This window comes from Bos indicus, chromosome 6 (genome assembly GCF_029378745.1).
Source record: "Bos indicus isolate NIAB-ARS_2022 breed Sahiwal x Tharparkar chromosome 6, NIAB-ARS_B.indTharparkar_mat_pri_1.0, whole genome shotgun sequence".
Lineage (NCBI taxonomy): Eukaryota > Metazoa > Chordata > Mammalia > Artiodactyla > Bovidae > Bos > Bos indicus.
In genome coordinates this window covers 84,165,630-84,182,255 of record NC_091765.1, presented here as the reverse complement: position 1 = coordinate 84,182,255, position 16,626 = coordinate 84,165,630, and the positions used below count along the sequence as shown (strand labels likewise).

The following is a 16,626-nucleotide window of genomic DNA, read 5'->3' as shown; positions in this document are numbered from 1 at the left end:
ACATTTTCTTATAAATGCTTCCTAGCAATCATTGCTTTAAACAACTGTTCACAATTTTAAAAGCACACATTTTTCCATGCAACTTTGTAATTTGTTTTACAATTATTCCAAATTTAAACATTTAATTCCACCTACCTCTTTCAGGAGGTCATAGCAAGGACAAACACACACGCAAAGGGGATGAGGATGGGGGAGAAGGATGTCCATCTATATTGAATGAATTTTCAGGAAATCTCATGACATCAGTAAATTAGTATTAACGTCTCCAAGACTGTGTTTTTTCTCAATTAAAAGTTAATAGTGACTTATTTATAGAAAGGTAGATTGTTTAAGAATGCATGCATAAGTGGTCTCAATATCGTTATGTGCTAATGACTCCATTTTGGAGCAGGTTGTGGACATCGCAAAATTACTCGCTCTGGCAACAAGATAGCCGGGGGCATGGATGCTGAGGAAGGAGAATGGCCCTGGCAAGCTAGTCTTCAACAGAAAAATGTCCACCGATGTGGAGCCACTCTGATTAGTAACAGCTGGCTTGTCACTGCTGCTCACTGTTTCCTAAAGTAAGCTCTGGACCACATAAAGTTCTCAAATTCACTCAAGTACCTAAAAGTCTGATAGGTATCTTTCAAGAATACAGCCATATGACTATGCTTCCAACTGTCCAGTATTGTGAGGTATAGCTCAAAATTACTCAATGAACTATCAGTTTTTTTAAAAAAAGATATATTCAGACTGAGAGATTTTATCAACAGTGGCACATTTTGGACCAAATAATTCTTTGTTGGGGGGGGCTATCCTGTGCATTACAGAATGTTTAGGAGCATCCCTGACCTCTAGACACCAAATGTCAGTAGCATCCCCTCAAGACTGACAACCAAAAACCTCTCCAGACATTAGCAAATGTCTCTTGGAAGACAAAATAGCTCTCAGCTGAAAGTCACTAAGATGAATCTACTTAATTCAATTTCATAAGGAAACTATAAAGCCCAAATCGAATGCAGATCTGTTTCTTTCTCATCTATTACATTAGGTCTAATTTACTTAATTATAAGTATTTTAGTCCCTCCTGCAACCTTCCATATATATCTCTGTTTGAAATGATTATTTCTTTAAAGGATATATTATTATACCAAGAGTTTGCTCTTTTATACCTAAAAGTTTTTTACCCTTTTGTTTGATGGTTCGTTTCACCAATTTCTGTTGACTTTATATAACACTTACTGGTTTTATATACAAACAAAAATTCCTCTCAAACTTGAGAGTTTTAAAGTGTTCCAGCAGCACTATTCCGTGCTTAATGTGTTGAATACAACCCTTGATTAACAAGTAATAGTAAAAATCAGAAATATCTTTCTATTTATAGTTTTTAATGATTATAAAACAGAATTTTGACTATATCCTTAATTTCCATAAGTTTACTCTATCTCATATCCTTGCACACTATTTATAAAATCTTATTTATCTTGTGTTGTTATATTTATCTTTCTAAATCCTCTTGAGTCTTTTCTGTACAAAAAATAATAATAATAAAATGTAGTTTCTATGAGTTACCTTTTAAAATAGAGCTTATTGACTTATTCAAAATTTATTCATGCTATCATTATTTTAACTTTTTTTCTTACGTACAGCTTTGCTTTTGTATACTTATATGCACTATGGAATTCAAAATTTATCTCTTTTGCAAGTATAAGATATTAATTCCTACAACTCCAATATATAGGACTTTTAATAAATAAATCTATTTTCTTTAGGGCCAGGGATCCCAAACAATGGAATGTTAGTTTCGGGCTCCTTTTAAGTGATCCACAAATACAGCGAAGTGTCAAGGATATTATAATTCATGAAAACTACCACTACCCCTCACACAAGAATGACATCGCTGTAGTGCGTCTGTCCTCACCAGTACTGTATACAAGCAATATCCGAAGAGCATGTCTTCCAGAAACTTCTTATGCATTCCCATCCAATTCTGATGTGGTGGTCACTGGATGGGGAACATTAAAGACTGATGGTGAGTTCCTAAACTTCTATCATTATATGGTTCGGGTTTTAGGAGTTTAAAAAGATACTCAGAATCACAGCTAAACCTGAGAAGTACTCTCTCTAGGTCATTTTAAAGGAGATGAAAACCAACTTCAATGACATTCATATACAAACTATAATTTCGTAGCATTTTTTTATGTAACTTCACTTCCCTTAACAATGGCAGTTTTTACAGAAATGTAATATTTGAATGAATTGCTTATTACTTGAATAAGCAATTCATTTGCTTATTACTTGAATAAGCAATTCATTCACCTCCATTTCATTGATTGATTTACTCATTCAATAAACGTTTATTTTGATCACAACCTTTATTCCAAGTACTGTCCTAGGTCGTTTAGATATATTAGTAACTAAAATATGCAAATATTTTCTGCCCTTACAAAGCTCACATTCTTGGTAAAGGAAGACAGACAGTAATCATGAGATATAATAAATAAGATTACACAGCACATTTTCTGTAGGTAAGTACCATAGAAAAAGTAAGCACCACAGAAGATTGGACATTTTTGATGGGGTAAAATGAATGAACTTCTGTGACAAAGCAATACTTGAACGAAGACCATTTAAACGTGTGCATTTACATGACCCTAATAATGTAAGCATGTTGTGTTTGTGTTCATAAATGCATTTAAAAGCAGAAAAAATAAACCCCAAATTCCAAGATAGGATTATAGTAACAAACAGCAGAAAATCTAAAAATGATCATAAAATGTATATTTCCGGAATATGAGTTTTTCATTTTGTTTTCTAAAGTATATGTGTAATAAATATAAACTCCCAAAACAATTCAAAAGTAAAAAAATTCCATCAACATGGATGGACACACTTAGTATTTCTAAATATGGTCATTTTTAACAGTAGCTGGGTGTGTTCATAACATTATTTCCTTGTAAATAAGAAAGCACACAAATACAAATTTAAATAAAACATATGTTTTACATTGATTTTGAACTTATACACAGTGTTAGATACTAATAACCTACTACTACTACTACTAAGTCGCTTCAGTCGTGTCCAACTCTGTGCGACCCCATAGACAGCAGCCCACCAGGCTCTGCCGTCCCTGGGATTCTCCAGGCAAGAACACTGGAGTGGGTTGCCATGTCCTTCTCCAATGCATGAAAGTGAAAAGTGAAAGTGAAGTCGCTCAGTTGTGTCTGACTCTTCAGACCCCATGGACTGCAGCCTACCAGACTCCTCCGTTCATGGCATTTTCCATCAAGAGTACAGGAGTGGGTTGCCATTGCCTTCTCCACTAATAACCTAGCCAGGGAGATTAATATTGACTTTAGAAAAAGTTATATAATTTTTTCCCTAGGAACAAGTCCTAATATACTCCAAAAGGGATTAGTGAAGATTATAGATAGCAAGATCTGCAACAGGAAAGTGGTATATGACGGTGCAATCACACCCGGGATGTTGTGCGCTGGGTTTCTGGAAGGAAGTGTCGATGCCTGCCAGGTAAATCTGCTTATTCTATTTTCAAACGGATTTTTTTGTATGATTTTTAATTTCCAATTAATCTGTTCAATGGTCTCAAAAGACTGATAATCTTTAAAGACTGAAGTACGTATTATAGCCAAAGTAGCTGATTAAAATTATATTTCTTATATATAATGATAGGTCTCACTAAAGTATTAACGGGCTAAATCACCCTTACTGAAAGGGGATGAGAATCAATTTCAAATAAACAATGAAGAGATGCAACTGAATATTGGTAACTTTATTTCAACTGGTCCTCTTTCACTGGGAAACACAACTGGGTCTGACAACAGGACTAAGGATTGTGGAGCTTTTTTGATTTAGGGTGGCTCCAACACCTTAAATATTTGATTTATTTAACATTTATATAGCATCTTCATGAGCTAGGCACTGTTTTAAGCTCTTTAAAAATAATTTAGTTGGGCTATAACAATCTTGTGATGTATGCTTATACTATTATAAACCCGACTTCTCAAATGAAGAGACTGGGACAAGTAGTTCAAGTAATGTCTAAACTAACACAGGTATTCAATGATAAAACTGAGAATAAGTTCAAGAAATTAGACTCCACCAACTCTAATTTGAATGCCACACCAAGTTTCCTTTCCATATGCTTCAGTTCAGTTCAGTTCAGTCGCTCAGTCATGTCTGACTCTTTGCGACCCCATGAATCACAACACACCAGGCCTCCCTGTCCATCACCATCTCCCAGAGTTCACTCAAACTCACGTCCATCAAGTCAGTGATCCCATCCAGCCATCTCATCCTCTGTCCTGCCCTTTTCCTCCTGCCCCCAAATCCTCCCAGCATCAGAGTCTTTTCCAATGAGTCAACTCTTCACATGAGGTGGCCAAAGTACTGGAGTTTCAGCTTTAGCATCATTCCTTCCAAAGAAATCCCAGGGCTGATCTCCTTCAGAATGGACTGGTTGGATCTCCCTGCAGTCCAAGGGACTCTCAAGAGTCTTCTCCAACACCACAGTTCAAAAGCATCAATTCTTTGGTGCTCAGCTTTCTTCAGTCCAACTCTCACATCCATACATGACCGCAGGAAAAACCATAGCCTTGACTAGATGGACCTTTGTTGGCAAAGTAATGTCTCTGCTTTTCAATATGCTATCTAGGTTGGTCATAACTTTCTTTCCAAGGAGTAAGTGTCTTTTAATTTCATGGCTGCAGTCACCATCTGTAGTGATTTTGGAGCCCAGAAAAATAAAGTCTGACACTGTTTCCACTGTTTCCCCATCTATTTCCCATGAAGTGATGGGACCGGATGCCACGATCTTTGTTTTCTGAATGTTGAGCTTTAAGCCAACTTTTTCACTCTCCACTTTCACTTTCATCAAGAGGCTTTTGAGTTCCTCTTCACTTTCTGCCTTAAGGGTGGTGTCATCTGCATATCTGAGGTTATTGATATTTCTCCCGGCAATCTTGATTCCAGCTTGTGTTTCTTCCAGTCCAGCGTTTCTCATGATGGACTCTGCATAGAAGTTAAATAAACAGGGTGACAATATACAGCCTTGACATACTCCTTTTTCTATTTGGAACCAGTCGGTTGTTCCATGTCCAGTTCTAACTGTTGCTTGCTGACCTGCATACAAATTTCTCAAGAGGCAGGTCAGGTGGTCTGGTACTCCCATCTCTTTCAGAATTTTCCACAGTTTATTGGGATCCACACAGTCAAAGGCTTTGGCATAGTCAATAAAGCAGAAATAGATGTTTTTCTGGAACTCTCTTGCTTTTTCCATGATCCAGCGGATGTTGGGAATTTGATCTCTGGTTCCTCTGCCTTTTCTAAAACCAGCTTGAACATCAGGAAGTTCATGGTTCACATATTGCTGAAGCCTGGCTTGGAGAATTTTGAGTATTACTTTACTAGCGTGTGAGATGAGTGCAGTTGTGCGGTAGTTTGAACATTCTTTGGCATTGCCTTTCTTTGGGATTGGAATGAAAACTGACCTTTTCCAATCCTGTGGCCACTGCTGAGTTTTCCAAATTTGCTGGCATATTGAGCGCAGCACTTTCACAGCATCATCTTTCAGGATTTGCAATAGCTCAACTGGAATTCCATTACCTCCACTAGCTTTGTTCGTAGTGATGCTTTCTAAGGCCCACTTGACTTCACATTCCAGGATGTCTGGCTCTAGGTCAGTGATCACACCATCGTGATTATCTGGGTCGTGAAGATCTTTTTTGTACAGTTCTTCTGTGTATTCTTGCCATCTCTTCTTAATATCTTCTGCTTCTGTTAGGTCCATACCATTTCTGTCCTTTATCGAGCTCATCTTTGCATGAAATGTTCCCTTGGTATCTCTAATTTTCTTGAAGAGATCTCTAGTCTTTCCCATTCTGCTGTTTTCCTCTATTTCTTTGCACTGAGGAAGGCTTTCTTATCTCTTCTTGCTTTTCTTTGGAACTCTGCATTCAGATGTTTATATCTTTCCTTTTCTCCTTTGCTTTTCACTTTCTCTTCTTTTCACAGCTATTTGTAAGGCCTCCCCAGACAGCCATTTTGCTTTTTTGCATTTCTTTTCTATGGGAATGGTCTTGATCCCTGTCTCCTGTACAATGTCATGAACTCATTCCATAGTTCATCAGGCACTCTGTCTAAGACCACAGTTCAAAAGCATCAATTCTTTGGCGCTCAGCTTTCTTCACAGTCCAACTCTCACATCCATACATGACCGCAGGAAAAACCATAGCCTTGACTAGATGGACCTTTGTCGGCAAAGTAATGTCTCTGCTTTTCAATATGCTATCTAGGTTGGTCATAAATTTTCTTCCAAGGAGTAAGCGTCTTTTAATTTCATGGCTGCAATCACCATCTGCAGTGATTTTGGAGCCCCCAAAAATAAAGTCTGATACTGTTTCCACTATTTCTCCATCTATTTCCCAGGAAGTGATGGGACCAGATGCCATGATCTTCGTTTTCTGGATGTTGAGCTTTAAGCCAACTTTTTCACTCTCCTCTTTCACTCTCATCAAGAGGCTTTTTAGTTCCTCTTCACTTTCTGCCATAAGGGTGGTGTCATCTGCATATCTGAGGTTATTGATATGCTTCAAATACTTCTGATGCTGTTTATAAGCAATAGTCCTAGAACCGACAAAAATACTATTGTAGTTATCTAGGCAGGCAGAATCAGTGATAAATCCAGAAGGATTCTTATCCTACTCATTCAATTCACTCATTATTCTTGCACTGTAGGAGCTAGATTTCATGCAAACAAGAACTTGTAATACATAATTATCATTTCTTATTACTTATTCCCATCTTCCCAACTGTCTCATTAAACTTACTCTTCAACATCATTACAAACTTAAATTCTGTTTCTCTCAACTTTATCCCAGTCTATCACCCTCTACCCCATGACTCTCTTCTAAATTTGTGCACCCTAGAATCCATGTTTTATTGTTTCAGCCACTCCACTGACAGCACTATCAATGATTTCATCATCTTTTGATTCCCCCACACCCATCTTAATCTCCAAACACAAAGAAATCTATTTGCCTTACTTGCTTTTATATATGATCCACTGTTCATGGGGTTCTCAAGGCAAGTACTGAAGTGGTTTGCATTCTTTTAATGGTTTGCCTACAAGACCTTTTAGAACTAACACCCAAAAAAGATGTCCTTTTCATTATAGGGGACTGGAATGCAAAAGTAGGAAGTCAAGAAACACCTGGAGTAACAGGCAAATTTGGCCTTAGAATACGGAATGAAGCAGGGCAAAGGCTAATAGAGTATTGCTAAGAGAATGAACTGGTCATAGCAAACACCCTCTTTCAGCAACACAAGAGAAGACTCTACAAACATGGACATTGCCAGGTGGTCAATACCGATATCAGATTGATTATATTCTTTGCAGCCAAAAATGGAGAAGCTCTATACAGTCAGCAAAAACAAGACCAGGAGCTAACTGTGGCTCAGATCATGAACGTCTTATTGTCAAATTCAGACTTAAATTGAGGAAAGGAGGGAAAACCACTAGACTATTCAGTTATGACCTAAATCAAATCCCTTACAATTATACGGTGGAAGTGACAAATAGATTCAAGGGATTACATCTGATACACAGAGTGCCTGAAGAACTATGGATGAAGGTTCGTGACATTGTACAGAAAACAAGGATCAAGATCATCTGCCAAAAAAGAAATGCAAAAAGGCAAAATGGTTGTCTGAGAAGGCCTTACAAATAGCTGTGAAAACAAGAGAAGTGAAAGGCAATGGAGAAAAGGAAAGATATACCCATTTGAATGCAGAGTTCCAAAGAATAGCAAGAAGAGATAAGAAAGCCTTTCTCAATCATCAATGCAAAGAAATAGAGGAAAACAATAGAGTGGGAAAAACTAGAGATCTCTTCAAGAAAATTAGAGATACCAAGGGAACATTTCATGGAAAGATGGACACAAAAAAGGACAGAAATGGTATGGACCTAACAGAAGCAGAAGATATTAAGAAGAGGTGGCAAGAATACACAGAAGAACTATACAAAAAAGATCTTCACAGCCCAGATAATCACGATGGTGTGATCATTCACCTAGAGCCAGATATTCTGGAATGTGAAGTCAAGTGGCTCTTAGGATGCATCACTACGAACAAAGCTAGTGGAAGTGATGGAATTCCCATTGAGTTATTTCAAATTCTAAAAGATGATGCTGTGAAAGTGCTGCACTCAGTATGCCAGCAAATTTGGAAAACTCAGCAGTGGCCACAGGATTGGAAAAGGTCAGTTTTCATTCCAATCACAAAGAAAGGCAATGCCAAAGAATGCTCAAACTACTGCACAATTGCACTCATCCCACATGCTAGCAAAGTAATGCTCAAAGCCAGACTTCAGCAATATGTGAACCGTGAACTTTCAGATGTTCAAGCTGGTTTTAGAAAAGGCAGAGGAACAAGAGATCAAATTGCCAACATCCACTGGATGAACAAAAAAGCAAGAGAGTTCCAGAAAAACATCTATTTCTGCTTTATTGACTATGCCAAAGTCTTTGACTGAGTGGATCACAATAAACTGTGGAAAATTCTGAAAGAGATGGGAATACCAGACCACCTGACCTGCCTCTTGAGAAACCTGTATGCAGGTCAGGAAACAACAGTTAGAACTGGACATGCAACAACAGACTGGTTCGAAATAGGAAAAGGAGTACGTCAAGGCTGTATATTATCACCCTGTTTATTTAACTTATATGCGGAGTACATCATAAGAAACGCTGGGCTGGAGGAAGCACAAGCTGGAATCAGGATTGCTGGGAGAAATATTAATAACCTCAGATATGCAGATGACACCACCCTTAAGGCAGAAAGTGAAGAAGAACTAAAGAGTCTCTTGATGAAAGTAAAAGAGGAGACTGAAAAAATTGGCTTAAAACTCAACATTCAGAAAACTAAGATCATGGCATCTGGTCCCATCACATTATGGCAAATAGATGGGGAAACAATGGAAACAGTGACAGACTGTCTTTTCTTGGGCTCCAAAATCACTGCAGATGGTGACTGCAGCCATGAAATTAAAAGACGCTTGCTCCTTGGAAGAAAAGTTCCAACCAACCTAGACAGCATATTAAGAAGCAGAGACATTATTTTGCCAACAAATGTCCGTCTAGTCAAAGCTATGGTTTTTCCAGTAGTCATGTATGGATGTGGGAGTTGCACTATAAAGAAAGCTGAGCGCTATTGGAGAGATGGTGCGTGTGATAAAGAGGCAGGTTGAGGAGGGTAAGAGTTCCATTTGGGGTTTGTAAAATATGAGGTGCCTATGGAATATCCAGATACATATGTCCAATATATCATTGTAAATAAAAATCTTGAGCTCAGGAAAGAGTTCTAGCTATAGAGATATACCTTAAAGTCATTGTCATCTGGACAGTAGCTGTATTCATGAGCATGGATACAATAACTCACTGTATAAAATAAGAAGCAGCTAAGTAACTGAACTCAGATATACATGCTTTTAAAGGGCTAACAGTAAGAGATAAGAATGATCAGAAAAACTGAAAAGCATAAGAAATTGATCTCACCAAAATCCAGGAATTGGAAAAAAAGGGGATGGTTAATAGTAACATATAATATCAAGTTAACTGCTGGAAAGTGTCTATCAAATTCAACAATTGTTTATTGGTAAAGTTTGGAAAACTACTTTGGTAGAAAAACCATTTTGAATTTTTCTACCAATTGAGTAAAAGATTAAGTAAGTTGAGTAAAAGAGTATTAGTTTAATATAGTCTCATTTATTTTTTCTTTTGTTGCTCTTCCCTGAGAAGACATCCAAAAAGCTATTGCTAAAACCACTGTAAAAGTGATTACTGCTTACATTTTCCTCTAGGAGTTTTATGATTTTGGGTCTTATATTTAAATCTTTAATCCATTTTGAGTGTATTTTTGTATGTGGTGTAAGACAATGGTTCAGTTTCATTCTTTTGCATGTAACTGTCCAGTTTTCCTGGAAATGAAAGTGAAAGTCACTCAGTCATGTCTGATTCTTTGTGAAATTCCAGGCCAGAATAGCCTTTCCCTCCTCTAGGGTATCTTCCCAACTCAGGAATCAAATTCAGAATCCACACTGCAGGCAGATTCTTTACCAGTTGAGCCACAAGGAAAGCCCAAGCACCATTTATTAAAGAGGGTGCCTTTCCCCCATTGCATACTATTCTTGCCACATGAAAAGATGCCCAACATCATTAATTATCAGAGATTTGCAAATCAAAACTACAATGAGATATCACCTCATACCTGTTAAAATGGAAATTATCAAAAAGAAGATACAAGTGTTGGTGATTGCAAAGAAAAGGGAATCCTTGTACACTGTTGATGGGAATGTGAATTGGTGCAGCTGTTATGTTAACAGTTGGAAGTTCCTCAAAAAATTAAAAATATGACTACTTTATTAAATGGAAGCTTCCTAAGTGTCCATTGATAGGCGAATGTATAAAGAAGATGTGGTATATACACACACACACACACACACACACACACAATGGAATATGATTCAGCCATACAAAAGAATGAAATCTTGTCATTTGCAGCAACATGGATGGACCTGAAGGGTATTGTGCTAAGTGAAACAAGCAAGAGAGAATAACAGTTACTATATAATTTCACTTATATGTGAAATCTGAAAAACAAAATGAAACAGACTTATAGGAACAGAAAAGAACCTAGTGGCTACCAGAGGGGAAGGAGTAGGGGAACAGATGAAATAGGTGAAGAGAATTAAGGGGTACAAAATTCCAACTATAAAATAAATAATGAAGTAGAACATAGAAATATGTCAATAACACTGTAACAACTTTGCATGGTGACAGCGGTACCTGGACTTATCATTGTGATCAATTCATAATGTATTCAATATAAAAGATCAAATCACTATGTTATACACCTGAAAATAACATAATATTATATGTTAACTATAATTCAATTTAAAAAAAAAAGAAGTGAAGAAAAGAATGAGAAACTGGAAACTTCAGTATAGACTACTACATTAAGTTTGGGCTTCCCAGTGGCTCAGATGGTAAAGAATCTGCCTGCAATGCACGAGACCCGGGTTCAATCCTGGATCAGGAAGATCCCCTGGAGAAGGAAATGTCAACCCACTCCAGTATTTTTGCCTGGGAAATCCCATGGAGAGAGGAGCCTAGTAGACTACAGTGTATGAGGTTGCAAAGAGTCAGACATGACTGACCGATTAACACTATTACTACGTTAAGTCCCTTTTATGAAACGAAGATAATTAGGACAATAGAAGAGCTTCTAATATCCAGAAATATTGTGATTTTTTCAGGTAGACAAACCAAAACAGGCAGACCAAAAAGTATATATGCCTACAGAGAAAAGGCAGTGAAGGAAATGAAGACATATTGGAAAAAAACACACAAAACAATTACTGAGAGAACAAAGTTTTGATTCAAAGAACAGATGAGGGGATTAACCCTGAAAAGAACCAAATACATCCATTTGCCTGAAAAGGAGAGTAAACATAGATGCGGGCTGATGTAGGTGAGCTGGGAAATCAAAAGGGACAAGGACAGGAAACAGAGATTGCTATCTGTTGCTCTCTACTTATTCCATCACTTTGAAGCTAAGTAAGATACTAGGTTCCAAGTGAGAAAATCAAATTTTTAAAAATTCCAAAATGAATCTTGTATGTTGCTGGTGGGAACATAAAATGGTAAGCCTATATGGAAAGCAGCATGGTAATAATTTTTCAAAAACATATAAAAATATATTAACCATACATTCCAGCATTTCCATTTCCCAGTATTCACCCAAAAGAATTAAAAGCAGGAACACAGATATTTGTACATCTATATTCATAGCAGCGTTATTCACAAGAGCCAAAAGACTGAAGCAGCACAACTTTCCATTGATGGAAAAATTGATAAACAAAATGTGATATATGCATAACATTACATATTATTCAGCCCTAAAAAGACGAAAATTCTGAGACACTCTACAACATAGATGAAACTTAAGACATTATGCTAACTGAAATAAGCCAGTCGCAGAAGTACAAATACTATACAACTCCATTCATGTGAGGCACTTGAAATAGTTAGATTCATAGAGACAGAAAGTAGAATGGTGACTGCCAGGACCTGGAGAAGGGGGACAATGAGGAGTAATCATTCAGTGCTGGGTACAGAGTTTCAGTTGTCCAAGATGGAAAAGTTCTGGAGATGGGTGGTGATGATGATCACACAATATGAATGTACTTAATGCCATTGAATTGCATACTTAAAATGGTTAAAATGGTAATTTTATGTGTATTTTATACAACTGAAAAAAAATAATACTTTTTTTAAATTATGAAATGAGAAGAGATTTTACTGGCTTTTCTTAACAATGAGAATGAAATATGTCTAGGGACCCCTAACTACAGGGGAGAAGATGTTGGTTTAAGGATGTAAATTTGTGAAAGATTTTCTTTCACAGTGTATAGTTGGCCCAGATTGTGGTGGGGAGGAGGGTAAGAAGCTAAGAATCTTGTTGGCAGAGTAGTCATATGGATAAATCATGCACTATGGTCACATAAGAAAGATAGAAAGTAGGAGGTAAGTTAATACACTAGGAGAAAAGGGAGGAGTCAAAAATTAGCTTTCTCAAGAAGTTGAAGAGCAGATGTAGACTGAAAAGGAATGGAGTGAAAAAACTGCAAGTATAATGCTGGTAATAGCATTTCAAAGGTGGAGCAGATCCAGGTGTTCCCCCAAGATTGGAAGAGCAATAGCCCAGTGCTGCTAGGGAGTAAATATAAACTACTTCTTTTTCAATATCTGTGTGAAAAAGCGTTTAGGGAGATAATCAGAGAATTCCTCAGCATACTGATGATGGTATAAGCAACAATATCTTAACTATCTCTTTTGGGTAATAATTGAGTTGAAATTTTTCAAATGTATTTCCTATTATTATATTGTTGTATCCAAAGACATATATTGATGTCTTTGATTTAAATAAATGATTATAGAATTTAAAAGTGTTCTTGACTAGAATCATTTTAATATTGAAATATTTAGCTATTTTCCTTCTGTTTCTTCTGTCTTTACTACAGGAGAAAAAAATAAGCAATATTCATACTTAAATTATAGTCATTATATATATCCTTTTCTCTCTAGGGTGACTCTGGTGGACCTCTGGTTGGTGAAGATTATAAAGGCACTTGGTTCCTTGCTGGTATTGTAAGCTGGGGAGATGAGTGTGCCCTTCCAAACAAGCCTGGAGTCTACACTCGAGTGACACACTACAGAGACTGGATCATGTCCAAAACTGGTCTCTAATGCAGAAGTACATTAAAGTTCAAAAATTATACCCTTGTTAAATATGTTTGTAATTCCAAACCATATTTAACTTAGTATCACCTCTCTTTATGCACATTTAATGTTTCAAATTTAAACATATTTGTATAATTTTAGAATTATGAAAACTTTTTATGTATTAGATTTTGACAAATATTTAGTGATAGCAATGGACCAGGACATAGAAATCTCCTTTCACCCCTCTCTAGACTGAAGGAAATTATTTGAGTAAATATGGATTGCAGTTTACTAAGGAGATTTTCTCTGTTGATTTGTAGATCCAGGTCCCTTGGGAAGTCACAGATTAGGTGTTATCAATAAACTCCCTTCTATTGCATATAAACAATCTTCTCCTGAATCACATGGACTCCTCCAGATCCACATATCAGTGGGTTGTAAGCTACCGAGTTGCAATAATACTGCCTATAAAAATTTTTTTCAGGAAAATTTGTCTACTTATTTTCTTTCCAGTTTTTGTACTAATGCCAATCCCCTATTGATGGCTTCCTTACCTTGAGTGACACACAATAGCATGATAATCCCATGAACTATCCCAAGTCAATAGATCCCTTGACAAATTCTGATGTCCCTACTATACAGTTATATGATATAGTTGTAACTAAGTATCTGCCTAACACAGTACTCTAAAATGAAACTTTTGCCGTAAAATTTTTGCATGAGTTAACACAGTAGGTTTATTATTTGATTGGTCTTAAAATATTCTGCTATATCTTGAGACATAAATGTGTAAAAATTAACATTTCTACGCCCCGCCAAAGTAGTGCTGAAGTCCTGGCCAGTGTTCCTAAGCACAAGAAGGCTGTAACGTGCTTTATGTAGAAAATGTACATGTTAGATGAGCATTCTCAGGCATAAGTTATAGTCCTGTGTCCATGAGTTCAATGTTAATGAATCAAAAACCTTGCACATCCAGAAAAGGGAAGAGGAAATTTTCTGATCTGTACGTGAGGCTGCTTCAGAGAGTGCTAAGCTGAAACTCATAGTATATGACAAAACCATAGGAAAGCTGCACAATGGTGAAAATTGTGGATTCATGAGATGAGGGCTGATTTTTTTTTAAACAAGTCAAAATTTTAATCATCAAAATAATTTTAATCGGCAAAATGTTATAACTTCAAATGGTATTTACACTGACAACACAAACATTGTCTAAAAGATCTTAATGAAATAGTTTAAATTTGCTTTTTCTTATTCCATCTTCAGAATTCATTGTGCATTTTACACTCAAAGCACATCTCAGTTCAGCTAAGCCAAACTTCAGATGGTCAATTGCCCCCTCTGGTTGATGGCTATAGTGCTGGACAAACCCATGTCTCATCCATTTCACCAACTCAAGTCGAAGCTAAATGATAGATTGAGTCTTTCTTTCTAACAAGCATCCCAAATATCAGAAGTTCTAGGCCAAGGGTCAATTATTAGTATTTTTTATTGGAGTATAATTGCTTTACAATGTTGTGCTAGCTTCTGCCGTACAACAAAGTAAATTACCTTTATATATACATGTATCCCTTTTGGACTTCACTCCCACCCTCTCCATCCCACCCACTAGGTCATCGCAGAGCACCGAGCTGAGCTCCCTGTGCTATACCACAGGTTCCCACCAGCCGTCTATTTTACACATATATTTATGTCAAATGCAATCACCCAATTCATCCCACCCTCCCCTTCTCACGCTGTGTCCGCACGTCTGCTCTCCACATCTATGTCTCTATTCCTGCCCTGGAACTAGGTTCATCTGTACCATTTTTCTAAATTATATGTACATGTATTAATATACAATATCTGTTTTTCTCCTTCTGACTTACTTCACTCTGTATGACAGCCATAAAAGGAATGAAATTGGGTCATTTTTAGAGATGTAGTTCGATCTTAAGGGCTGATTTTTTAAAGTATAGCGGACAGCATTGTTGTGCAGCTGAAAGTCAAAGAAACTCATGGTAACTAGTTTGCACGTTTCAAACTAGTTATAGTGTGATATTGTGATATAGTGATATAGTGTTATAGTGTGGAAAATGTCGAGCTTGCAGGTGAGACAGTTTCTGCATATCAGGGATTTGGGGAAGAATTTGTAAAGAAGTACAGTTGATTTATAATATTATGTTAAAGAATTTTTTAAAAACATCTGCTATATATTATACAGGAAAAGGCTTATGTGAAGAGCAGGTGTTCAACACTGATGACTTTGGCTTGTTTTTATAAGGATGTTGACAAATGAACCTGTGTGATGCAAGTGATATTTTTGGCTTGCAGAAACCTAACAGTGTATTTTCACTAGAATCAGTGGCTCAGTATTCACTAATTCAGAGTTCATGGCAACTTTATAGAATATAACTACCCAAACAAGTAAAATGAACTGTATATCTATACTATATTTTTGTTTAAAAATGCATGTGTTACATTTTTCTAAAAAAACACACTTCTCTTGATTTCTAACTCATCTATTTCTACCACTGATTTTTCTAAAGCAGTCTATTTCAGAACCAAAACAATCCATTAGAAAATATTTCCAGACCCTTCAGGAAGGCACTTATGAAGTAGATTCCATGTCCTGTGGTATAATATTTCACCCAGGTCTAGAAGTAGGAAGGAAGCCAGTATTTCTGAGCACGTGGTGACAACCAAAACGGAACCCAGGTAAGCAACTGGTCTAAGCTGCTCAAAACCCAGGAGCTAGCACAGAAGAAACTGACGAGGTACATAAGGTAAGTCCAATATGCTTATCTATCCTTATATAGTACTGAATAGACTCCTTCAGGGCCTCGGTGATGCAATGTTGTTGGTGGTGGTTAGTCTCTGAGTCATGTCTGACTGTCTTGTGACCCCATGGACTATAGCCCACAAGGATCTTCTGTCCATAGGATTTCCCAGGCTAGAATACTGGAGTGGGTTGCCGGTTCCTTCTCCAGGGGATCTTCCCAATCCAGGGATTGAACCAATGTCTCCTGCAATGACAGGTGGATTCTTTACCACTAAGACACCAAGGAAGCCCAAATGATGCTATATTCATATTTCATTCACCTGCCAAGAGAGTATATATAGCACGTATTTAGTAATTATTTATTTAATAAATGAATGTAAGACAACAAACAAATAAATGAAACTACAAGAATGGGCCATCTAAATTAAAATAACCACCCTTACTTTTAACATTATTCTTTCTTTGGCTGCTATAGAAGCAAACTAGCTGATGAGACAAATCAATCTGGTAATTTAATAAATTCCAATCTAAATCATACCAGTAGTAGGAAACATCATCCAACACTCAATGTGTAAGATACAGCAA

At 36.8% G+C, this 16,626-nt stretch overlaps 1 protein-coding gene across 1 annotated transcript in view; it reads left to right on the top strand.

The window, feature by feature from the left end:
* LOC109560039 (transmembrane protease serine 11C-like) overlaps positions 1-13,333 on the top strand; it is a 48,302-nt gene extending 34,969 nt beyond the window's left edge. The window contains exons 5-8 of the mRNA XM_019962056.2: positions 392-563; positions 1,755-2,014; positions 3,368-3,510; positions 13,143-13,333. Of these exons, the coding sequence (XP_019817615.2) occupies positions 392-563; positions 1,755-2,014; positions 3,368-3,510; positions 13,143-13,304 (737 nt within the window). The 3' untranslated portion in view covers positions 13,305-13,333. The remainder of the gene's footprint in view (positions 1-391; positions 564-1,754; positions 2,015-3,367; positions 3,511-13,142) is intronic.
* The last annotated feature ends 3,293 nt before the right edge of the window (positions 13,334-16,626 follow it).